Source organism: Myxine glutinosa, chromosome 3 (genome assembly GCF_964187855.1).
Source record: "Myxine glutinosa chromosome 3, kmMyxGlut1.1, whole genome shotgun sequence".
NCBI classification, from domain to species: Eukaryota; Metazoa; Chordata; class Myxini; order Myxiniformes; family Myxinidae; genus Myxine; species Myxine glutinosa.
In genome coordinates this window covers 25,377,009-25,401,894 of record NC_136263.1, presented here as the reverse complement: position 1 = coordinate 25,401,894, position 24,886 = coordinate 25,377,009, and the positions used below count along the sequence as shown (strand labels likewise).

The window sequence follows — 24,886 nt, the reverse complement described above, 5'->3', positions numbered from 1 at the left end:
ATTGTGCGTGGACCTTGATGGCCTGAAGACGGGAAAAAGGGAAAGAGAGAAGATTGTGCTTGATGAGAAGGTGCTTTTGTGGAAGCGTGAATGAATGAATTAGACAAAACTCCTAATATCACTTAATTATGGACTACAATGGGGGTTTTTTGGGGAAAATAATCCCTGAATTAAGTGTACAACTGTTTTGTGGGTATGACGGGCAATATGTTTATTTTGTACACATGGAGGGTAAACTAAAAAGGAATTGCAATATCAACGAGAGAGTTCATAGAACACCTTTCCCCACGCAGACTTGAGAAACAAGGACATGGGCGGGGTCTGCGAGCGGAAAATTTGATTGGTCGTAATGACGTAAAATGCCGTTATGCTTCCGTCCAAGTACTGCTTAACAAAAGGGGTTTCAAAGTGCCAACAAGGCGATTTTGTGTTCTGCAGTGTTCAAGTATATAATTCAATTGAAAGAAAATATAATTTTTTAAAGGTTGTTAAAAAAAAATAATTCTGAACTTTGCCGCAGTTGATTCAGTATCTGGTGGTGGTTTGTATTCAGACAGTGGTTGCTTGGCAGCATCATTTTTTGGGGGCATGGCTGTGCTGCTGATGCGATGCCACCCCTCCCCCATTAACAGCCAGCTGGTAGTCATTTTGCTGACTTCGGAAGGATGATAGACTGAGTCAACCCACCTGGTGTATATTCAACGACATGACAGCGGTTCTGACTCAGGACCCTAAGATCTCAAGCCAGCCACCTTAACCGTTAAGATAACATCAGTCTATTTAGCGTCTTTTACACCATCTTATTGAACACGTTTCATTAGTTTGTCTTGCCTGTTGTTTGTGTCCTTTATGACATCCTTAAAAACAGTAAGTTTCCTGTTTGGAATGATTTTCAGTTTCATTTGACTGCCACACAGCAGGCAGACTAAAAAAAATAAAAAATAAAAATAATAATGCGCATGTGCGGTCAAGCCAAATTCAGTGCCAAAGTACTGTTAAACCATCGGTTTGTTTTCTGATTAGTGTTCAAAATATCACATTCAAATAAACTGAAGCTGTTCTTGGATCATAAACTGATGTTTATAGACAGACAGATAAAGTGAATCAATTCCTTAACCCCTCTTTTTGCTTCGCGCGTGCGGGATAAACAGAGAAGAGAAGGGACCGGGAGCAAATTTGGGCAAGATTCAAGTTGTTTGTTGAAGTTGTGTTCTTCAGTTGCGATGACAACCGGACCAGAAGATTTTCAAGAGCCTTTTGATAAACCTCATCACTTTCAGGAAGGAAATGTAATTTGAAATGTAATTGTCAGAAATATCTGATATTTACCATGTACAAGGGAATTGTTTTGGTACGTCTTCGCAACTGTCGTATTAGAGCATTACATATCCGTCACGTCACTGATTGATTTAATCAAAAGACAGCATATTGCACTTTACAAAGATATTACATGTCTATCTGTACTTATCATTGAGGATGTAAAATGAATTGACAGGCGAAAAATAGTTCCTTCATAACACGTACTTGTTGGTGCTGCCGTTGCTGCGGTGGCTATGGTGGTTGTTGTTTATGTGCTCCTTCCATGTCTGTCACATTTTATTCGATCAAGGGTTCCTGCTGTCATACTGCTGGAATCGCTAAATTAAAGCTCCAAATACTGCTTCTTCTTCTAACCCATTAAGACAGGTTTTTAAAACAGGCATTCTTATTAAAGTAAAAGCTTTTTGGTTTACACTGACTTGGCTCTAAAAAGAGATGTTATTTTATTTTCTTTATACTTTCAAATTACTCCAAGGCAAAAGAAAAATAAGAAGAGTAGGCCTCAACGTTTCGGGCAGGATGCACCACCCATCAACAGCACTTGCTGCACTTCTGAGCATTGGTTAGACTATATCCCCAGACAGGTGATCCAAACTCAACTCGTGGGCGAATGTATATTTGATAGATGGTAACCAGATCGCCAACACTATCTCCACTTTTCTTAAGGGCGCTTCGTACGTACAACTGATGAGCAGCACGAGACACCATTAGTTGAAGGCCTGGCTATGATGCCACTTTAGGTCTGCTTGTATTGCTATCCCAAGAAGTAACAATGAGCTAGCCCTCTCCAGATGGGTATTATCAACACACAACTGTACTTCCAGTGGGGGATTCTTCAAAAAGTGTATCTACATAACTTTACATTTTTCTGGCTTGGGTCTCATGCCATTGATCCGAAAGCATTCACTTAGGGCATCAACGTCCACTTCCATTTAGCTTTGCTGAGACATGGGAATCAATTCCAACAACAAGAGGTTTGGACACTTCCGCAAGAGGGTTAGACACTTCCGCAAGAGGTTTAGACACTTCCGTAAAAGGTTTGGACACTTCCGTAAGATGTTTAGACACTTCCGTAAGAGGTTTAGACACTTCCGCAAGAGGTTTAAACACTTCCGCAAGAGGTTTAGACACTCCCACAAGAGGTTTGGACACTCCCACAAGAGGTCTAGACACTTCTGTAAGAGGTTTGGACACTTCCGTAAGAGGTTTAGACACTTCGGCAAGAGGTTTAGAGACTTCCATAAGAGGTTTAAATACTTCCGCAAGAGGTTTGGACACTTCCGCAAGAGGTTTGGACACTTCCACAAGAGGTTTGAACACTTCCGCAAGAGGTGTGGACACTTCCGCAAGAGGTTTGGACACTTCCGCAAGAGGTTTGGACACTTCCACAAGAGGTTTGGACACTTCCACAAGAGGTTTGGACACTTCCGCAAGAGGTTTGGACACTTCCGCAAGAGGTTTGAACACTTCCGCAAGAGGTTTGGACACTTCCGCAAGAGGTTTGGACACTTCCGCAAGAGGTTTGGACACTTCCGCAAGAGGTTTGGACACTTCCGCAAGAGGTTTGGACACTTCCGCAAGAGGTTTGGACACTTCCGCAAGAGGTTTGGACACTTCCGCAAGAGGTTTGGACACTTCCGCAAGACGTTCAGACACTTCCGCAAGACGTTCAGACACTTCCGCAAGAGGTTTAGACACTTCCGCATCTAACACTTTAATAAGGTGAGTGGTGATATCGCTAGGATGGCCCGCTCTTGATGCACTAAGGTGTTTAAGACGAGCGTACAATTCGCGTTCTTGAACCATTGGTGGAGGTGAAGGAGAGGGAAGATATGCAGGTAGAACTGTTACAGCAGGTAGAAAGTTACAGATGCTCCTAAAATATGAATTCAGTTCATTAGCTACTTCAAAAGATGTCTCGTCTCATCGTCTCATTGTCTCATTGTTTTATTGTCTTATTCAGTTCATTGTTTAAGAACTTAAAGGATTGCTTTTCAGCATCAACTATTCCGTATCTTGTTCGGTGCCATTTGCCTGGCTCAGATTTTTTAGGCATTCAATTAAATTTTTGTCGTAAGTCGACTTTTCATGTTTAATGACCCGTTGAATCTTGTTTCGAAGTTGACAATACAAACCCATTGTGCCATGCTTTGCCATGTTAACCCTAATTCTCTAAGGTGCTGCCCTCCTTTATTTCATTCCTGGTAAATGTTATTAATGTGCCTTTCAGAAGAGGATGCTGTTGGAAGTTGAATTTTTTCTTGAGAAAAGGTGAGTGTGTGCTCGTTAATTGTTTGTAGTTATCTGCTGGTCTTCACAAATACCAGATGATCATGAACTGTGAAAATATTGAAAGAAAACCAAGTCTCGTATTTAGAATTAGCATTTTAGGCAGCGATAGCACACTCGTCCTACAATGCAATATGCTCTTACCTGGATAATTCACTACCTGATAGTTGTGAAAGTTCGGTCCTCGTACAGATGTTTGGGCACGAGAATATAGTTATAGACTCGTCTGTTCCAGGAGGGATGGACAAGGCTATTGTAATCGGTCTGTCTCAGTCAGTCAGTGAGTCAGTGTGTGTGTGTGTGTGAGTCTGCATGCAGATCTACTTTAATATAGATCTTTGTTCTCAGCTCTTAGGTAATCGACATACCCCACCTTTTTCTAAAATTTGTTCAGTCATTAAATTGGGAAGCCTAGTGTTGGCTTTTTTTTTTGTATACAAGATCGAGGCTCATGTCAGAGCTAACATCAATTTTAAAAAAAACAAAAACGGACACACAAAACATACAAGATGGGGAGAGAGAGGGAAGCACACAAGTAAAAAAGCAGAGAACAGGGACAACGGAGGATCCGTGGGAGGGTGGGGGCTTGGGGGGAGGAGGCATGGGAAGGGAGGGGGGGGGGAGGACACTGCTAGAAAGGACACATGGACACTGCTGGAACTTCCAGGAAAGAAAGAAGTCGGGATTTCAAAAAAAAGTGGATCTGGGGTGAATTGATGGGGGTAGAAAAGATCAAGGTTTTGGATGGGGGAAGATAAGAGATGGCTGTGAACAGCTGTTTTAAAGATCTGGAGGGATGAGTGGGATTGAAGAGAGTGAGGGAGTTTGTTCCAGAGGTGGGAGAAAAGAGGAATGAAGGAGTGAAGGTGAGCAGAGAGTCTTGACTTTGGCAGTTTAACCATAAGTGGGTTGCTGGCAGATCTTGTGCGACCTGCAGGAATATTTGGGGGACAGAGCCCAGAGAGAGATGGGGCAGCTAGGCCAACGGTTAAGGTGGCTGCTTAACATCGCAAGGTCCTGAGTTCAAGCCCCTGTCATGCCATTGAATTAACACCAGGTGCGTTGACTCAGGCTGTCATCCTTCAGATGTCGGCAAAACGAGTACCAGCTTGCTGGGATGAATGAGCCATTCGGCTATCCTGCGTCGGAGTGACTGCTTCGGCATCATCACAATGCAAAAAGGAGCAGTCATCATCATCATCATCATCATCATCATCATCATCATCATCATCATCATCATCATCATCATCATCATCATCATCATCATCATCATCATCATGAAATAGGACAAAGTTTTCTAATTAAAGCAGAAAAAGTGAATAATGCAGTTTGTCAAGCCCAGCCGTTCCTTATCATCGTTTATGGAATGTCACTGAACACTGAAGTCTGAACTTGGTTGATGAACACACCTGCAGGCACGAGTCAGCCATCACACCTAGAAGTAGCTAGTCAAGACAGCTCTCAGATCTACGTCAATCTATATACCCTGGCAAGGCTCAGAATTGTGCTTTGTCTTGTTACCTTGTTACTCTTGTTACCTTTGTCTTGTTATAAGACCCGGCAGAGATATGCACTTGCAGAGTGCCGTTCTACTTCTTGAATGCATTTGTTCAAACTGTGTGTGTGTGTGTGTGTGTGTGTGTGTGTGTGTGTGTGTGTGTGTGTGTGTGTGTGTGTGTGTGTGTGTGTGTGTGTGTGTGTGTGTGTGTGTGTGTGTGTGTGTTAATCTTACAGTGAATCTCATCCACATCCTGTATTCACCAATGGTGTACTTATGGTGAGTACAACATTGGATTTCGCTGAATTATGATGTTGAAAATTTCACTTCTTACATAACATCTTTCATTGAACATGTGATGCGTTATTACACGTCCGAGGCAAGTAATTGTGTTGTACTCGAGGTATCCTTTCAGAAATCAATATTACAAGGTTGACTCGCCCAACTGCAGTGAAAGGTTTAATCTGATTCAGAGAGCCAGATCATATCCAAACACTGTGCTCAATCGGTAAGGAATCTGGAATTGGCATCTCTTGCGAAAAAAAGATAACCGTGTACTCAATTGAGTAGCTACAACCGGGCGTTTCGAACTTGGCCGAGGTACAAACGTATAACGAGTTGTCCAATTCCAAAAGTACCAATGTATCTTTAACATCTTTGGGACCGTTCTGAAGGGCATGCTTTACAATGTAGAACCCCCTCCGGGACCTTCACCGAGTACATATTAAAATCCAGGACTGCACAACTCGTAGGTCAGCACAAGAGTGAACCAGCTGGCACTACCTACCTGCCTAACCTAACCCTAACCCCCATAATACCTGTGATTAGTCGATACTAACCCCCATCCAAAATTGCACAATGACAAAGTGAACATTTAGTTTTGTTGGCTCATTCTTTTGTACAATTGTACAATCATGTACCATCTTTCCTCCTTTACTTTTTGGGATGCATAAAGCAAAAGTCATAAACACTTGCCATTCTTGAATGTGTGTTTGGGATGTACACATTAAACAGATCTCATGGTCCAAAGTTCTGGTGGCATCTTGTTAAGTCTTTCTCTGGTGTATGCTCCTCCCTCACTTAAATGGCGCCACAGCCGACTCTGCATCAACATTGTTTACTTCCAAATCGCATGTACCCGATCCCTCACTTACTCTCCCTTCCCTACCTACCTTCTCCTGGACACTGTCTTCCTCACTTGGGAAAATGGAGACGTTTCTGGCAACCCGAGACTCTTAATCTACTATGGGCCTGGATGGCATCACCACCCGCTTCCTGAAAATTTGCTTTGCCACTCTTGCACGTTCTCTTTCTGCTCTGTTCAAATTATCATTTTTTTTTTTTTTTTTTTGTTGTATACTGAATCGAGGCTCGTGAAAGAGCTAACATTTATTTCGCAAACAAATCAACCAGACAAACAAAAATACAAAAAGAGGGAGCGGAAGACAAGATGGGGAGAGAAGGGGAAGCACACAACCACAACATTTGAGAGCAGAGAGAAGTGTGGGAGGGAGAGGGCTTGGGGGCAGGAGGTGTGGGAAGGGGAGGGAGGGGGGGGGGGGAGAGGTATAAAACACAAGTGGACCGAAATTAGCGGGGGTAGAAAATATCAAGGTTTTGGATGGGGGAGGATAAGAGATGGTGGTGAACAGCTGTTTTAAAGACCTGGAGGGTGGAGTGGGATTGAAGAGAGTGATGGAGTTTGTTCCAGAGGCGGGAGAAAAGAGGAATGAAGGAGTGAAGGTGAGCAGAAAGTCTTGATTTTGGCAGTTTAACCATAAGAGGGTTGCAGGCAGATCTTGTGCAACCTGTAGGAATATTTGGGGGACAGAGCCCAGAGAGGGCTGGGGGGGCAAGGCCAGAGAGGAGTCGGTAGAAGACGGAAAGACCACCAACCTGCCTGCGGTGAGTGAGTGAAAGGCCCTTGGAGTTAGCTTCATCGCGGGAGATTCCAATGATTCTGAACGCTTTGGTTTCAACAGCGTGAAGACGGGCTATTTTGCCCGAGAAGATTTGCCCGAGATCCTATCGCCTATTTGGAAGTCGGCCAACATCACTGCATCTATCTATAATTCCAGTAATCTCTGTGTGTTTGTTTGTACGTTTGTTTGTTTGTCTGTGACCGCTGTTTCTCGACAACCACGGGTCCGATATACTTGCAACTTGCCAGGTATATTGCTGGGGACCCGAGGATGTGCCTTTTCAAGGTTTGAAATTAATCGGACAAGTACTTACCGAGCTATGGCGATTTAGCCGTTCGCCGTTCGCTTTGGCGTTGCGAATGGACCAAACCATTGCATGTAAATAGAGGGGGGGGGGGGTTCTGTGGTCGTTGCGAATGGACCAAACCATTCATGTAAATAGAGGGGGGGGGGGGGGGTTCTGTGGTCGTTACTGCCACGTGGTTTCAAAGTTTTTTTTTGTTGTTGTTGTTTGCACGCATGTTTTTTTGCACCCACGTACGGGCACGCCCTAGGATGTTTACACACACACACCCCTACACAAATTTTTTTTTTTTTTTTTTTTTGGCAAGGAACGGGCACCCACGTACGGGCACGTCCTAGCTTATATATAGTACGGGCATGCCCTAGTTCTCTAAAATGGCATTAAAACGGGTCCTCTTATCTATGGGCCTATTAGCTTGTTTCCGATTAAAAACAAATAAAACATAAAAAATGTTTAAATATAAAAATGCCAAAGTCAGTCTACAAAGCCAATTACCGACAAGGCTACAAAGCCGATTGGGTATCCTTTGTCATGCCAACTATTTCCTTGGCAAGTATGAACTTCTAACAACCTACAAAGTTTTCTTGTACCAGATTTCTGCAAATCATTACAATGTGGGAAGATTGCTGATAAAGCTGATGGTCATCTTTGGGGTGAAGATTTGTCCGGACGATCATGTCATGTTAGTTTATTATTTATTTATGCGTGTTCTCATTTTCATAAGCAACAATGTCTTCATTATCACATTTTGTTTTTTTTGCCGTTATCATTATCTGTATCAGGCACGGCAGTGCTGGAAGGTGCAGGTGTGTGTGCTGCACCTCGGAGGCCTTCCTGCTGAGGGTCAGTTTTGCTTTGTTTGCCCTTATTCAGAGTCGTTATTATGGAGAGAAATTCACCGCGTGGTCTTTGGGATCGTTGCAGCATTGCAACCTCAGTGTCTTATTTCGATTATTGCGGTCTTTGATTTGTTTATCCCCCATGTACGTTCAACATCCTGCACATTGCAAATGAAAAATGCCTCCAAATTTAGTGCTCATATATCACTTTAATGGGCATATATTACAATATTTTTAAATCTCGGTTATTATGGTTATACAATCATTGGAAAAAGCATTTATAGGACATCATTTCCTCACTTCTGCTGGCCAAGGTGATAAAGCTTTTGATATCTGGTGGTGAGTACAAGAGATTTCGATATAAAGTTTACCAAAGATAACAACCCCCCGCAGTAAGCGTGCAAGCTCAACTTCACATGTTTGTTCTCGCAAGCATTTTTAATAGGAAAAATGTAGAAAAACATTGTTGGAAAAACTCAAACACAAGTACTTTAGCTTGACGTCCACAGTACTTAGTCAGGTATATTATTACTATAGTAACGCATCCATCCTCTCCCTCATGGCTCTGTTTCAAGGTCATACAAAATTCTCATCCATCCTAGCTCTATAATATGGTGTTTCAAAAATTAATTTAATGAGCATTCTGTTCTATATCAAGTAAATACAAAACATTAGATTAATAATCTTTTATCTTTTACATTGTGCAAACATAATTTGAATACTTAAACTGTTTTCATTTTCACGAAACTGCTTTAATCTTTATGGAAATAGTTAATCTTTGGTAAATCGTTTTAATCTTCACTAAACTATTTTAATCTCTGCTAAACTATTTTAATCTTTACTGAACCATCTTAATCTTCAGTATACCACTTTAATCGTCACTAAACTATTTTAATCTTTACTGAACCATCTTAATTTTCAGTATACCACTTTAATCGTCACTAAACTATTTTAATCTTTACTAAACCATCTTAATCTTCAGTATACCACTGTAATCTTCACAGAACTATTTTAATCTTCATTTAACCACTTTCATCCAAACTAAACTATTTTAATCTCAACTAAACAGCATTAATCTTTACTAAACGATTTAAATCTTTACTAAACGATTTAAATCTTTACTAAACCATTTTAATCTTTACGAAACGATTTAAATCTTTACTAAACCATTTTTATATCTTTACTAAACCATTTTAATCTTTACTAAACCATTTTAATCTTTACTATACTATTTAAATCTTAACAAAACCATTTTAATCTTTACTACACTACTTTGATATTTACCATCTTAATCCTCACTAAACCACTTTAATCTTCACTAAACTATTTAAATCTTTACTAAACCATCTTCATCTCCACTAAACGATTTTAATCTTTACTAAACTATTTAAATCTTTACTAAACTATTTAAATCTTTACTAAACCACTTTAATCTTCACTAAACTAAATGATTTGAAACTTCACTAAACCACTTTGATCTTTACTAAATAATTTTAATATTTACTAAACCATTTTAATATCTAATTAACTGCTTTAATCATCACAACACCATTTTAATCTTCATTTAACCACTTTGATCTTTACTAAGCTATTTTACTAAAATCTTTTATTATCTAATTAACTGCTTTAATCTTCACTAAACCATTTTAATCTTAATTTAACCACTTTGGTGTTTACTAAATCATTTTAATATTTACTAAATCTTTTTAATATCGAATTAACTGCTTTAATCTTCACTTAACTGTTTGAATCTTTGCTAAATCATTTTATATTTACTAAACCTTTTAAATATCGAATTAACTGCTTTAATCTTCACTTAACTGTTTGAATCTTTGCTAAATCATTTTATATTTACTAAACCTTTTAAATATCGAATTAACTGCTTTAATCTTCACTTAGCTGTTTTAATCTTTGCTAAATCATTTTATATTTACTAAACCTTTTAAATATCGAATTAACTGCTTTAATCTTCACTTAACTGTTTGAATCTTTGCTAAATCATTTTATATTTACTAAACCTTTTAAATATCGAATTAACTGCTTTAATCTTCACTTAACTGTTTGAATCTTTGCTAAATCATTTTATATTTACTAAACCTTTTAAATATCGAATTAACTGCTTTAATCTTCACTTAACTGTTTGAATCTTTGCTAAATCATTTTATATTTACTAAACCTTTTAAATATCGAATTAACTGCTTTAATCTTCACTTAACTGTTTGAATCTTTGCTAAATCATTTTATATTTACTAAACCTTTTTAATATCGAATTAACTGCTTTAATCTTCACTTAGCTGTTTTAATCTTTGCTAAATCATTTTATATTTACTAAACCTTTTAAATATCGAATTAACTGCTTTAATCTTCACTTAACTGTTTGAATCTTTGCTAAATCATTTTATATTTACTAAACCTTTTAAATATCGAATTAACTGCTTTAATCTTCACTTAGCTGTTTTAATCTTTGCTAAATCATTTTCATATTTACTGAACCGTTTTAATATTTACGAAACAATTTTCATCCTTACTAAACTGTTTTAAATAATTACTAACGATTTACAGATGGTGCTCAAATTGACCACCTTGAATCTCTATACATTTTCTACATATTTTCACAACATTATGGCAGATAGCTCAGTAAAGTTCAGGTTTGTTGTGATAAGCATATAATTCAAGCCCAATGGCTTTTTTCAAGTATACTACAGTTTTGGTGTGTCGCATAAACTTTGTGCTCAATGAATCCCTACACACAAAAAAAATCACATGGTGACAAATCAGGTGATCTGAGTGGTCAGTCATCAGTTCCGTGATGATGAATCCATTGTGTAAATGTTTTGTTCAGAAATTCCCGAACTTGTAGCAAGCCCAAAGTGTGATGCTTCTCCATCCTGCTACCAAATGAAGTTGAAAAAAAAAAAATGGCAGTTTGCTCCAGTTGTGGCAGGACTGTGTTTAGTTTGTGCTCGATAACAAAATGTGCATTGACAACAGACCAATAGACACAATTATACCTGTTTATTCACCAATTTGTTTTGAAAGTTGTCTCATCGCTCCGCACAATACGATGTATGAATTCTGGATCTGTTGTTGCACGATTAAGAAGCCATTCCCCAAATTATAATTGTCGATCGGGATCATCCTCATTCAAAGCTTGTAAGAAGTGTGGTTTGGCAGGTTTTATCCTCAAATGTTTCAAAATGCAATTGACCCTGGCTATAGAAGTACTCAAGTCGACCGTAGCTCTCCTAACAGACTTCTGAGGACTGTTCAAAAATGAGTCCGAAACCATTTGTTTGTTTTCACATGTTGCAGCTGTTCTCGGGCGACCACTTCTTGGACCATCTGCGATATTTCCTGTTACATCAAACTTCTTATCTAGCTTGTGTATTGCTTGTCTTGATGGAAAAAAGAACACTTGGAAACTTATTCCCAAATGTTGTAAAAACTTCTCTGCAATTCTTTCCAGTTTTCCACCAAAATTTCAAAATGTAAATTATTTGCTCCTTATTAAATGCCACTCCATCTTCTTCAGTAGCATTTTACTCATGTGAAACAAGTAAGATATAATTAAAACAGTTTGCCCAAAAAAATAGAAACCCAAAGGTTGGGTAGACTAACTTTATATGAAAACAGAATTCTCGACAAACTAACTTTTGAAACATCCTGTATATGATAAAGAATTTGAGCCATTTTCAGTCATAGGTACACAGGTGTTAACCGTACACTGAACACAGTACACTACACTGAACAGTTACCCGTAAAGAAGGTGTGGCATTTTAAAAGTTATCAATAATGTTACTTGATCGACATAATTTTTTATTGTTGGTTAATATTTTAAGTCTTTAACTGATCAATATATACATTTGTAAAATCCCAAATTCAGTGAAAGTTGCTTTTAGTGCTGTGCAAATTAAAAATATTTAAATTACTAAAAGCAAACCTATTCTTCTCATACAGTTTTGTTTCATGTGCCAGTTTGTCTTTTTGTGATCAATGTTAGCTCTTACACGAGCCTCGATCTTGTGTACAAAAAAAACAAAAACAAAAAAAACTGTAAACTAATTTGAACTCTGATTGCAATTATTGACTGAATCTGTTGACCCCGTTGTCCTCCATGTAATGACAGGCATTCATAGCCACGCTATCGTGCTCGGTGCCCCAGACTCTCACGAGCGAATGGCGAGTACCACCAAGTGCAAGGGTTCTGAACCAGTGTGGGACGAATACTTTACATTCCACACAGACAGTGGCCGTGACAACCTGCTGTTTGTCACGCTACATGACACGTCACACATGGTGAGGCACCGTCACACTGACCATTAAGCTTTTAGCTTTACGTCACTTGTTTCCCCAATAAATCTTTGCCTTCACAGTACATCTTAAATACACCCACAGAACGTTCACTTTTGGTTGAGTCAGTGTTAACCTCAGTTTGTTAACCTTTATTGTGCAACATTTAAGATAGTATTGAAGGAGCTGGGGCTCCCACGTCGATCGGAAGAATGGACGCGACAAAAAGCTGGACTTCATCCGAGTTGCTTTAATCAAACCAAACACTCAGGCACTCTGAAAAGCCCGTTTATCGGGCAGCAATATATATACATATTATCCCGGAGCGTTTGCCCAGGAAAGGCGAGAGGGGGCGTGGCCCAGCGTCCTGGCTGCGGCCTAGCAAGTTGAGGGCGAGCCTGCCCGGGCATGCCCGGGCATGCCCGGGCGTCCCGACCGAGGCCTGGCAAGTTGAGCGCGGGCCTGCCCGGGCGTCCTGGACGAGCCCGGCATGGTGATCGCTCCGCGTCCTTGATAGGTGCAAGGCGATTGTGAAAACCCAGTGGTAGCCGCTACAGTATTCTGACCCTCCTCCCCCTTCCTCCTCCCTCCACGCTCCCTCACTCCCCTTCCGCCCCCTCCGCCCCCCCACATGCACACACACTATCTGGTACTAAAAGCAGAAGTATATCTGTATGTGTGGATCAGTCACACATGCTTCATTCTAAAGGGTTCCTGCTGTCATTTAATAATAAAAGTAGAGGACCATGGTCCTGTATCTCACCTGGCTGGTTGCTAAAAAGTGTGATGAAAAATCAGGGTAAAAATAAGAGCTGGACTTGGAATACACATTTTAGGTCAGGTACTATTGACATGATGTTCCCAGTCGTGCAACTCCATGCTGTCATTGAGCCTTAGATTTGGTGATATTGCTCACTTCCGGTATGATTAGGTCACTTCCTGTTGTGCCAAAATAAACCCTATTTGATAAAGTGCAGCTCCAAGGTATCTTTAATTCATATTTTTGAGTTGTTGCCCACTTTCTGTATTATGACTTCACTGGCGGCCATATTGTGTTTCAGATCAGCTTCTTTTAAACTTTTCATGACATCAAACTTTAAACTTTCAAACTTTAAACACATTATTTTTAAAACTTTTTAAAAGGTTTCCTTTTGATCCAATATGGCTACTTGACCACATGACCAATTATGTCATTGTTATAAAGTTGTATATCTTACGTGTAGTCGATAAAACTTCTAAAGTTTCGCATTGATTGGTTAAGCGGTTTGAGAGAAGATGATTGTTAAATGAATGAATAAATGAATGATCGTTTTAAGGCCATTTTCCCCGCTAGAGCGGGGGTTAGCCTTGCGGGCCCCATGACAATCATGGTTTCCTGTTTGAGGCAATGTTTTTTATGGCCGGATGCCCTTCCTGACGCCAACCCTTGGTCACCTCTTACGATGCTCACCAACCCAACACGGTGTACCTATTCTAAATCGGGGTACACACCGTGATCATTCATCCCAGCAAGCTGGTACTCAATTTGCCGACCTCGGAAGGATGACAGGCTGAGTCAACCCCCCTGGCGTTAATTCAGTGATCGACCGGGATTCGAACCCAGGATCCTAGGATCCCAAGCCGGTACCCTAACCGCTAAGCCAACACCAGGCTGGAGAAGAAGATTGTTAAATGATTTCCTGTAATCCAAAATAGGTATCAAACTAGATCGAAAGTACATTTGGGACCTTTAAACCATACAATGACCAACTTATAGGTGGAGGGGGAGGATGCCATGAATAAACTTGGGTTCTACCACACCATAGATAATTTTAGCCAAATTTGTTCACAATTCCATCAGCGGTTTCGGAGAAGACGTTGCAAGTGTGTATGGCCGGACGGCCTGACGGATGACGTGCCATACCTGCACTATGTTCCATGTGAGCTAAAAAGGGTACCATTGGAAACCTAATAATTGATTTACTTGGAACCAAAAGTTTGTGCCCTTCTAATCACAGCAGGGTTCAGGGAAGAAATAGAGGGAGACATGAAGAACTAGAGATGTGGGGAAGGATGAAGGAGGACATGGGGTAGACAAAATAGATGTAGTTGTACATTCTCACACAGAAGGGAAAGGAAGAACTGGAAGCCTAGAAATTGGTGGGCTTTGGGAGGTTAACGGGTTTGGGGGGGGGGGGGGGAGGCGAAAACTGGAAGGCATAGATCTGGGGAAGGGTATAAAACAATTTCTAGAGTGTTTAAAGTTCCCAAGAGCATAGTGCGCTCCATCATCAGGAAATTGAAAGAATATGGAACTACCTAGAGCTGGTCATCCGACCAAACTGAGCAAACGCACAAGAAAGACCTTTGTCAGGGAGGTGACCAAGAACCCAGACCACTCTGACAGAACTACAGAGTTCCTTGGCTGAGATGGGAGAACCTACCGGAAGGACACCAGTCTCTGCAGCATTTCACAAATCTAGGTTTCATGGGAGAGTGGCCAGAAGGAAGCCACTTCTGAGAAAAAGGCACATGATAACATGCCTGGAATTTGAAAACAGGCATGTGAAAGATTCTGAGAACATGAGGCAAAAGATTCTGTGGTCTGATGAGACGCATATTGAACCCTTTGGCCTGAATGTGTAAAGCGCTAAGTCTGGGGGAAACCAAGCACAGATCATCACCCATCTACCACCATCACTACCGTGAAACATGGTGGTGGCCATGTTTCACGGTAGTGATGGTGGTAGATGGAACTGGGAGCTGGGAGAGTCGGAAGGATAGAGGGAACAACGAACGGAGCCAAATAAAGGCAAATTCTTCAGGAAAACTTGCTTCAGAGTGCAAAAGACCTCAGACTGCGGTGAAGATTTATGTTCCAACAGGACAATGACCCCAAGCATACAGCCAAAGCAACACTGGAATGGCTTCAGAACAAGAATGTGAAAGTCCAGCAGCCCATCAAAAGCTCAGATTTGAAGCCAATTGAGAATCTGTGGAAAGACTTGAGGATTGCTGTTCAAAGACTCTCCGCATCCATCTTTACAGAGCTTGAGCAAATCTGCAAGGAAGAATGGGAGAAACTCCCCACATCCCGATGTGCAAAGCTGATACAGACATACCCAGGAAGACTCAAAGCTGTAATTGCTGCCATAAGCGATTCTACGAAGTATTGATTCAGGGGATTGAATACTTGTGTTAATTAGATATTTCTGCTTTTCATTTTTGATTATTTTAAGACTAACGCCCGCTCTTGCAGGGAAAATAGCCTTAAAATGCCTGTTGTTGTTGTTGTTGTTGTTGTTGTTGTTGTTGTCATTTTTGATTATTTTGTAGAAGATTCTTTTAAAAAATTCATCCATTTTGATATTATGGGGGTATTATGTGTAGATCAGTGGCAAATAGTCTCAATTTAACCCATTTTAATTCAGGCTGTAACACAACAAAATGTGAAAAAGTCAAGGGGTGTGAATACTTTCGAACTGATGACACTGTACATTAGATAAAATGTCTGTTAATGTCTGAGTTCTTGTCACTTAATGGTGATCATAAATTCTTTGATATGTTAAAATGCTTCGAGATGTTAAGGAAATGGTTGAAATGTAAAAATACCCACTTATTAAAAAGGTACTTCTCCGACTATGTGAAGGCAATGCCATACAAGTTTATCTTGCTTGATAATTTTGGTCAATGAGTAAATTGAGTAGCAGTCTCGGCAATATGGGAGGCTTACCATTGTATGCAGGTTTACAAGTCGAAGAACCAAGGCCAAAGTTTCACGACCAGTCGCTCACTGTGCATTGTCCCTGAGCCAAGTCTTATCACATCGCTCCAAAAGGATCGTCAATTGAACCCAACAATCTATTTACATGGACAGTCTCTGGAGGAGGTTCAGTTTCTTGAACTTGTGTGTCTCACCATCAGCCAGCAAGATCTCTTTTGGGGCAAACACGTCTCTCAAAGCCGCCATACAAAACCAGCTTAAGATTGGGCATCTTTCATCATTCCAAGTAATTTCTTGAAAATTTAGACCTACTCACAGCCTACAAGGTCTTTGTCCGTAGATCGATGGAGCACTCGTGCTCCCCACTATTGGCTGGCATTCCAGCATCATATCAGTCTGTCGTGGAATCTGTGGAATCTCCCACACTGAGGCTGAAGCACAAGCCCAGGTGCTTCACATCACAAGCAAGTTTGGTGGGTGTTTTTGGTGTCAGGTGTCTGGGTGCTTTTACTGCCTCTTCTGTTGTTTCGTTCCTTCTTTCCCTCTCCCTCTCCCTCTCCCTCTCCCTCTCCCTCTCCCTCTCCCTCTCCCTCTCCCTCTCCCTCTCTCATCCGGCAGGATGTACGTTTTCTCCCAGAACCACTTTTAGTCCTGTTTGTCAAACCACCTTCCTGAGACTGTTTAATCACATTATTCCCTCCAGAGCTTCAAGCATGTGGTCTTTCACTTCTATCTCATGTCAGCCCTCCCCATCCCTATCCTCAATCTTTTGTACCCCCATTAAGTCTATCTAAATCAACCCTCGTTCCACCCCTCCTCCCGCTCCTATGTTTCCTTTTTTTCAATCCTTAGCTTGTTTTGTCCACAACTGTGACCCACAGAGTTTGTTGCCTTCTTACCTTCTGTTTCCTCAATATTGCAAAGAAGAATATTACATCCTGGTCCTTACAACAACAGGCAGGATCATAATTTAACGGATTAAAGTTTACAAGTGAAATAACTCGACTTGATTTACCCAAGTCAACAAAATATTTGATCGATCCCCATAGATAATTAAAATTGGATTTACTTTATGTTTAACTAATTTGCTGTGTATGACCCAAACAGTTGAATATCGTTTGCTTTTCCATGTGATTTCCTCGCGTGTTCACCTGTTTGTTGGTGCAGAGTGAACTCGCCTCACATTTTGGCCGAGCCACTGCTGTGGGAAAGGGGTCCTGCCAATTGAATACACTCCCATTGAACGAGACTGTGAAAATCACTGTTCTCATCAACGAGGTACATTCATTTTGTTTTTTTTTCACATTGAATTTGTTTGTTTCTTGCAGTATAACCTGCTTTGGCATTCACATCTTTTTCCATAATAAATAATCAATTGTATCATGCAATCTCTGCTCATGGCCCCTTTATATGAGGGTATGTGCCATGTGGCAAGGTATAGAAAAGCAGGGACATTCCATGGCTTGTAGAAAATGTCAAACAATAGAAAAGAAAGGACATTCAAAAATATCTTGTGTGCATGCTGCACTACCCTTGTGTTCTTAGGAGGAACCAAGTAATGCTCTAGAAAAGTTCAGAAAACAACTTTTGGATGGTGAGAGGACAGATGGGACAACTTTTGAAGGGGAAAGGTGGTAGGAGGAGGGGGGGGGGGGGAGTTGAGTACTTTTGGTGGAATGGGGGTTTGTGGGGTTTGAAGGCTTGAGTGCGGGTAGGGGATCCATACCTTAAGGTTGGGTGGGGAAGGTGAGGATTTTGGTTGGAATGGCAGAGGCAGGGTGGGAGGTGTGTGAAGGAAAGGTTCCACAAACAACAGGTATTAAAATGTGAAAGTTATTGTTGCTGTCAAACTATGCACAATGGTCATGGAGATTAAACATCATTTCATACTTTTCTCCGTTTCTGTAGGTTATCTATCTGCTCGGCACATCAATGGTGCAGATATATTACTGTTAGCCCTACTATGTTTGATGTGGCTGTGCCTGTACATTGGTCTGATACTTAACGTAGAGAGTTACTGCTTAATTATGAAAGTAGTGGTAATCATAGCCGATGTCAAATAGAAATTTGAAAAAACAAAAACAGACATCCCCTTCAGATTCGCACGCTTTCCCGCAGCTCTTCTGTCCTTTTTCTTCTTTTTCATTAGATTAGAATTATATTTAATTTTCGTGGGGATAGTGTCAGCTTTTAATCGCTACAATTCTGCTCATCCCAAACTGGGAATACAGGCCGGTGATGTTCAAATAATACTCTAAATAGCGCTGCAAATGATGCTTGAAGCAGTTGGGCCTAGCATTTGGGTCATGCTACGTTCCTCTGGTCAGTTTTACCTTGGCTATCCAAATTTTCCTTACAGCTGGATCTTGTGTAGAAACCTGAATTCTCACACCACCTTTGGATGTATTGCTACAACCAGCAACAATACATCTAGCTGGCATTCTGAGTATTTTTGTTTAGAGTTCAGAGCATATGTAGGCCGCACATAAATGTCGTGGGTTTAATAAGCACCTGGTCGAACTCGGACAGTGTACAAGAGATTTATTAATAGAAACGTGGGACACTTTTGAATTTTTTAACATAGCTAATCGTTTTCTATGCATTTTTTCTGATATAGAGACCTTGATTAGAAGTTGATTTCAGGGGGGTGCACAGACCCTGTGGTTTCAGGTGGCTTATGGTTACCTCAAAACGGACATCAAGGCCAAAGATACATGCATGGGAGACGTGGCGTTTAGGCCAGTAACACCACTTGGGATGACACCATGGTTCTTAGCACAGCCTGCACCAATATCTCAGCGAGCCACAACCTGTTGTCGGCTTAATATACTTCAAATATCAAAGGACTCAAAACGTCTCAAGTTGACAAGGCAGAATAAGCCTCATTCGCAGAGAATGCTTTGTCAAGGCCAGATGCATAGAATATTATGATAACAGATCCTCCAAAGTCAGTTAGCTGCCAGGACTGGAAATGGGTCACAGTGTGTCGCTGCTGCCACTATCAGGATAGGGAATTCAATGAAATCCCCCACATAAACACAAGTCCCGCAGAAAAAGTATCCTTGAGATGACGTGGCGGGTCACGTGATATATGACGTCATCAAATAGCCGTTTTTTTTTTGGCAGGCTAAGCAGTTGCTGATTTTTCTGCTAAGCTAAGAGGACAACAAAAAAACATTTAAAAATCTTCCTTCCAATATATTTATTCAAGAAAAGAACAACGATTAAGTGTTAAGTGAAGCCATATCTATTGATTAAACCAAATATGATTTTCTGATTCTCTGGACGTTTAAGCTTCCATCTTGTCAGACTTCAAGGCACTGCTCTTCACTATGGGCTAGTGCCGCAGCATGATAATTTACCAAGCTGGGCTTAGCCTGGTGTTGGCTCAACAGTTAAGGTGACTGGCTGGAGATCTTATGGTCCAGGGTTTGAGCCCTGCCAACCCATTGAATCAACACCAGGTGGGTTGATTCAGCCTGTCATCCCTCTGAGGTCAGAAAATTGAGTAGCAGCTGACTGGTAATTGGAGGGATTTGCATCTGCAGCACAGCTGCACCCCAATAAATGATGCACCCAATCAGCCACAGGCTCCATAGGAACCACCACCAGTGCTGCGTTATTTTTCAAGATTGAGTCACCCGAAGCAGTTGTCATTGTCCAGCCAGTGGAGCACAATTTGCGAATGTTTAGGCTTTCCAGAGAATTTTTGAGCTTTATCTGTTCAAAGAAGTGAGACCATTTTGTCGAGAACCTAATGGAGTCATATAATTTCGCCAAATATATCGAAGATATCCAGAACAGATCTTGATTGTCTGGATAACTTCTGGAGGAAAGGGTTTCGGCAATGTACCAAGCAATGCACATGTATCGCTGCTCGCTCTTCCTGTAATGTTGTCATTGCAACACCCTTTGTCTTCCATTGCATGTTGTCCACAGCAATTGTTAATGGGACAGTTGAGTTGAAAACAGAACATCTTTTAATGCTATTAGAGGTTTCCATCCAGAACTTTCACGTTTCTTTGACTGCCCGTTACTTGGCGCATTTACATACAAGAATCCAGAATGAACAGTGGCCATTTTTTTTTTCCTATCCCACAATGTACTGCAACATCGTTGTAAAAATAAATTATTTATATATTTTTCGAAATTGCGAAAGCAACATGGATCAATCATAGGTATTTGGGCACATGCTAATTTTATTACCACCTTCCTTGTGGCACATTGAAATAAATTCTAAGCCACTAGCATACGCTAACAGGCTGAATATGCACGATGGGGTAGACCAAGTGATCTATCGCTTCTCAAGTGGATTATCACAAGACACTGCAGTGGTGTGATATGTCATGACGGGGTACCCCCGCTCCAAACTGGAGTGGCATGGGGGATTAGGAAGGGGACATGACAGATACGTATGTTAAAACACATTCCCCTCAGGCTCTACATTTATGATGACTATAGTTTTTATTATAATATAACATAGATTAATTTGTGTATTTTAGATTAATTTGTAAAGCTTCCAAGAGTTTTATTTTTATTTTTTGTGATAACATCCAGGTTTGAAGTTATTCTTTTCAGCAGTGCTGGAGTGCATTAGCAGGTATATGCACCAATTGCACCATGGTCATGGAGTTTTAAACCACTTCTTATTATAATCCAAAAGTTAGTCCCAAAAGCGGATTTTCAATGTAGTTTTGGCTTTCCAATATTTATATTACTAGCAGGGGATATCCGGTGCTGTCCAGGAGGTGGCGGGAGGAACCCGAGCTTTTCTGGGTGAGCTTTTCCTGGCGGTGTTTTCGGGACATGTTGGACATTGAAAAGCAATGGAGTTATTGGTCTATGGTGGTTATTTTTTGCCTGTGGGCTGGAGGCACCACTGCCTGACCCCACATCCCAATATGCACCTTATGGTGGCCTATGGTTACCTCAAAACGGACATCAAGGCCAACATGCGGTAGCTTCAAACCTTGCCTAGATTCTGCAGTACCTACACCAAAAATTTGAGGTCTCCAAGTGTTCCGGTTCGGCCGTGAAAGAATAACATGCATACAAACACAGAGACGCACACATGTACAAACCAACACACAGACACTTGAAAATATTTACAAGATTGTAGGTTTGATTGCTGTATGTTTTCACTCACTAAATTAAAATGTTGCATTATGATGTCATCCAGGGTCTTCAGGTGGACTTGAATTTGAAAGTAACTAATAGGTAAGACTTTTTTTTCTTTTCCTGTATCATTTCAACATTTCATTGCCTTTCCAAACCAAACCAAGATTGAAATGCACTCACATGTTATTTATGCATCATTTTATGACATGCATTTTCTTCATAAAATATTGTTACCTTTGAATTGGTATGGGTGATGGGCAAGAGTGGCCATGTGGGCCAGCACATAGACAGAGTGGAGAACATTTATAAAATTGTTAACGAAGATGAAATTAAAAGGAATAATGGCAAATAAATTGAAAAATAACATCTCTTATGTTTTTGTGCGAGTATGCAACACACTGGACCTTGTATTGAAGGAAAGTGGCAGCGATTTGCAGCCGAGGAGAGAATATTGTATACATTAGGCCATGGGCCAAGCGGACAAATGGCTCTAGTTTTAACATTTTGTGACCCCCCTCCCCTGCAGTAACTATACCTGAAATTGTACATATAAGTAGAGAAGAATATGCTGAACAAGTACAGATACATTCAAAGTACACCGCCCCCATGCCAAATAAATAAATAATATATCCTCCAGCGCGCGAGCGACATTGCCAGGGTGCCTCTGGCTTTATGCGATATTGTCATATTTTTGTGCGATAGTTGGAATTTTGCCAAATTTGTTTTGGTCCAGTGTGGGTATAACCTAGTGACTGCCAAATCTGAAATCAGAATTTAATTTGAGGTTGAAATGAGTCTGTGAGATCACTCCGTGCGCTGCCTGCACGTCGTGTACAGTGTGTTAATTAATTAATTCCCCACTCTCGATCTGAGGTAACTCGACCATATTTTATCAGATTTTCGCCGGGTTTGCGATGGTTGAGTATTCAACAACCTTAGCGACTACTAAATCTGAAAGCCGAATTTAATTCCGAGTTGGAATGAGCCCGTACGGGCCGCCTGCATGAATCCCGCCAAGTGTACAGTATTATGTAACCCCCCCTCACGACCTGAGGTAACTCGACCAAATTTTATCCAATTTGACCTGGGTTTGTGATGGTCAGGTGTTAACCCCCACCCCCAACCCCCCTCCCACCCCAGGCCACAACCAAATCCGAAAACTGAATTTAAATCTGAGGTGAAACAAGCCTGTACAGCCAGCCTGCACACATCGCTCCAAATGAAAATTAAAACAAAGACCCACTCGCACCTGCGGTAACTCGGTCAAAATGTTTCCGATTTGCACTGGGTTTGTGGTGCTCTGGTGCTAACACCCCCGAGCCACTAGCAAATCCAAAAACCAAATTCAAATCGGAGCTGAAACAAGCCTGTACGGCCAGCCTGCACGAATCGCGCCGTGAAAATTAAGGCACGACCCTCAACAAAGGCGCGATTTATTTATTTGACAATAACTTAAAAACTACAAATCCCACAAACTTTCAACTCACCTTATTCTTCTCCTCGTGTTCTTATCTCTCAATCACCAAGGGTATGTGAAGCTGCGACGCAGGAAGCCAATCAGTTACATGACCTGAGAAAAAAAGTGTTGCATTTCTTCTTCTTTCAACAATAACGACTTCTAGCTTCCATACCGTACAACCAATCATATTGAAATTTTAAAGACTTATTCCCCTTGATGAGAGCTACATTACATTAAAGTTTCAATTCGATCAATGCAGCGGTTCAAGAGATAGAAGCTTTTTAATATTTTCGTTCAATCATTTATTGCGGGCAAACCATGTGACTTATCGAAACTTCCCAAGTAATGTTTTAACTTCACCACATGGGAAACGTTTGTGTAAAGTTTCCATTAGATATCTTCAAAATTTAGGGGGGAGATATAAATCCTCAACGATGCGATGCAATTGTCAGGGCATGCGATTATGCATGCAAAGTTTGTGCTCGATCTCTTTCAGCCATTGCGGAGAAAAAGGGGTTTTAGTGTTTTTCACGAAAAACAATATGGCGGCCGAATCATGTGACGTATAACATCGAAATTTTTTGCATTCTGATTTTTTTTTTCACTAAGGTCATGTAAAAAAATCATATTCGTGGCATCAAGAGATCTTTGTCAAATTGTTACTTCATAACATTTGCACTTTTAATATTCAAAATTAACATGTTTTTTTGGTTCCATTGCAGAGTTCTTTAGAATGAGCCATGACTCAATTTTTTCCATTGAGTTTTTTGGAGATATAGAGGGGCAAAGTTGAAGGTGTTTTCCAAGATGGCGCCCCATACCACGTGACCTATGATGTCATGTTTAGCAGTAAAAAATTCTACATGTCCACTGTCCAGCCAATAACTTGGTGAAAATGTCGTGTCAATCGGACCAACGTTTGCTGAGAAAATTGATTTTAAGGTTTTCGAAAGTGAATGTCTGGCAGAAGAATAATAATAACCTCTATGAAAAACAATATTCCACTGTATTTCTTGCAGAGGAAACCTAATTATTTTGTGTGCACATATCTTTACTTTTGCCACCAAAGGTGGACGGAGGTTATGTTTTTACCCCTTGTCTGTCTATTTGTTTGTCTGTGAGCAGGATATTTCAAAACGTTCTGGATGGAATCGGCTTAAACTTAGTGGACTGCAAGTTGAGTGTGTGACAAGGATGAATTGATTCAATTTCAGTGAAGACCAGGATCCGGATCCAATTCCGAGAATGTTTTGTGATTTCATCCACCATTGAGTGATGAAGCTAAAAACAATATGTAACACGATATCTCAAAAAGTAATGGACAGATTCGGACTAAACTGGACAGGTTGGTTGTGTGAGAACAAAAAATTGATTAGATTTTGGTGAAGATCCGAATCCAGATCTGGATACGATTATTTTGATTTTTTTTTTTTAAGTACCATTGAGAGATTCCGAGAATTTCTTGTGATTTCACCATTGAGTGGTGGACCTAAAAACGACATATAGCATGATATTTCAAAAAGTTTTGGACGGGCTATGACAAAACTTGGTGGATGAGTTGGTTAGGTGACAAGAACAAGCTGATTCAATTTTGGTTCAGGTCCGGATGCAGATCCGACCTATCATTGGGATACAAAATGTAAATAAATGCACTCCACCGAGTGCCATTCTAGTTACAATTGAATTCGAGCTGAAGTTTCCCATCCCCTTTTGGGCTAGCACAAACATACCGATAAGGGTCACTATTTTGGTGACATACATACATACATACATACATACATACATACAGACAGACATAGGAGATAGCTGCATTACAGTAAGATTATGATATTGTTCTATTTGTAGGGGGTAGGCACTACCTTAGTCCAGGTAGAATTGCATAGGTAGTGTGCTCCCACTGTCATGAAGAAGAAGAAACCCATGTAATAAGTATGAAATTTGTGTAGACCGTATGTCGTGGAAGAGCGTATCTTATTTCCCATCACAAGGGGTGGGATATGTTAATTAGCTAGGGATTAATGGTATATCCCCTGTATGTAATGGCCTCTGTTATTTTTTCCTCTGTTCCGTATGACACATGCAGCACACACACCAAGCCAGGAAATTGCCCATTTATGACACTAAATGAAAACCAACCGGAAACA

At 40.6% G+C, this 24,886-nt stretch overlaps 1 protein-coding gene across 1 annotated transcript in view; it reads left to right on the top strand.

Annotated features, from left to right (window-relative positions):
• The window catches only part of PLA2G4F (phospholipase A2 group IVF), a 158,564-nt gene that overhangs the window by 22,734 nt on the left and 110,944 nt on the right, over positions 1-24,886 (top strand). The window contains exons 3-9 of the mRNA XM_078773553.1: positions 1-70; positions 3,551-3,591; positions 5,344-5,386; positions 8,116-8,176; positions 12,299-12,468; positions 17,333-17,443; positions 21,345-21,382. The exon at positions 1-70 is cut by the window's left edge and continues 59 nt beyond it. Coding sequence (XP_078629679.1) covers positions 1-70; positions 3,551-3,591; positions 5,344-5,386; positions 8,116-8,176; positions 12,299-12,468; positions 17,333-17,443; positions 21,345-21,382 — 534 coding nt within the window. The remainder of the gene's footprint in view (positions 71-3,550; positions 3,592-5,343; positions 5,387-8,115; positions 8,177-12,298; positions 12,469-17,332; positions 17,444-21,344; positions 21,383-24,886) is intronic.